Source organism: Cucurbita pepo, unplaced genomic scaffold (genome assembly GCF_002806865.2).
Source record: "Cucurbita pepo subsp. pepo cultivar mu-cu-16 unplaced genomic scaffold, ASM280686v2 Cp4.1_scaffold001161, whole genome shotgun sequence".
NCBI classification, from domain to species: domain Eukaryota; kingdom Viridiplantae; phylum Streptophyta; class Magnoliopsida; order Cucurbitales; family Cucurbitaceae; genus Cucurbita; species Cucurbita pepo.
This window is the reverse complement of record NW_019647353.1, coordinates 1-1,581: the sequence shown is the minus strand read 5'-3', so window position 1 is coordinate 1,581 and position 1,581 is coordinate 1. Positions and strand designations below refer to the sequence as shown.

At 33.0% G+C, this 1,581-nt stretch overlaps 1 protein-coding gene across 1 annotated transcript; it reads right to left on the bottom strand.

Moving 5' to 3' along the window:
• Positions 1-13: 13 nt before the first annotated feature.
• On the bottom strand, positions 14-810 carry LOC111786180 (probable anion transporter 6, chloroplastic; the record flags this gene model as incomplete). The annotated part of the gene is made up of 2 exons (XM_023666520.1): positions 281-810; positions 14-163 (listed from the first exon to the last, which is right to left on the bottom strand). Coding segments are annotated over exons 1-2 (537 nt in total), but the record flags the coding sequence as incomplete, so codon positions are not given.
• Between the last annotated feature and the right edge of the window lie 771 nt (positions 811-1,581).

The following is a 1,581-nucleotide window of genomic DNA, read 5'->3' as shown; positions in this document are numbered from 1 at the left end:
GATACTTAAATACTGACCTCCCACCAAATATCTTGGCGAGCCACCCACCAGGCAACTGACTCAAAGCATAACCCCAAAAGAAAGATGACTGAACCAATCCAGCCACAGAAGAATTCCATCCAAACTGGTGCGACATTGGAATTATAGCAACGCTTAAATTCACCTGCCAAAAATCACAACAAACCCAACTATAAATCCCACGAAAACACCTAAAATAGAACAAACCATAGAGAAAAATTGAAACCCAAATTCAAAAAGTCACAAAAACAGAGGAACCCACCTTGTCCATGTTGCAAATAACGAAGGCAAGCGCCGTAGTACCTATCATTTTATATCTATCAGGAACGTTCTTCCACGGCGGCCAATTCGAATCAAAACCCACTTCATCAATCCCATTTCCAGAGCTCAAACCGTTTTCAAATTTCGAAATAGACTCAGTTTGCTCCGATTCATCGACTTTTAGCCCAGAAAGAACAGGGGGAAGTTCTTCGTTGCCCTTAACATTTTCTTTCTCCTTGATGCTACAACGAACTCGGAGGCTTAATCGAAGGAGTTGGGGGTGAGAAACCAAGCGAGTGGCGGAAACCGAGTGGGAAATTGAACTGTGAGGGTTAGTGCGGTGAGGGAGAAAGGGGTTATTATGGGGTCGAATTGAGAATTTCGCCATTGGGGTTTAGAGGTTTGGGATTCGATTCTTCTGTTAGCGGGAAGCGGAAGAAGAAGAGACGTGGAGGGAAGTTGCGGCCATGGTTGGGAGTTGGGAGGAAGCTGGACTGGCCACGGAAGCTTGCAGATTTGTGAGGCTGACATGCATTTAGAACGCCTGGCTCACTAAAATATTTAATTTTATATTTTATCTCAAAAATACCTTAGATTAAAAAAAAATTTTAAAAATAATTTTATACCTTTAATTCAGAAATATCCTAAATATCCTCTAACTTTCAGAAAAAAAAATGTTTTTAAAATTTTCAAAAAATTTATTAATAACTTTAAATTTTTTAAAAAAGATTTAAAACTTTTTAAAAAAATTCTCAAAAATATTGATATTATCGTTACTTGTTTCAAAAATACTCCGATATTATTGTTACTTTTTACCGTGTACGGTTACTATCATATTTAACGATTATGTTTTTTACCATTATAGTTACTATCATATTTCAAAAATACTCGTGATATTACCGTTACATTTACTGTCATATTTCAAAAATACTCTGACCGTTACAATTATTGTCATATTTCAAAAATACTCATGAATTTTAAAAATCAGTGGAGATAATGTATGAGACCGATTACTGTCATATTTCAAAAATACTCATGAATTTAAAAAATAGAGATAATCTATGAGTCACCTATAAATTATTTTTGTCCATGAATTGACAATAAAATTTATTTATTTATTTTTATAAAGGTAAATTTGTTAATGCTATTTACAATAATGGTGTTTAAATTTTTAAAATATTAATCAAAATTTTTAAGGTTCAAGAATATTTTTTAAACAAAACCGGTCAGGTTTCATCCAAAACTAACCATAGTATTTTTATTTTTTTTTTACTTTTTAAAAATTTAAAGATATTATTAAGA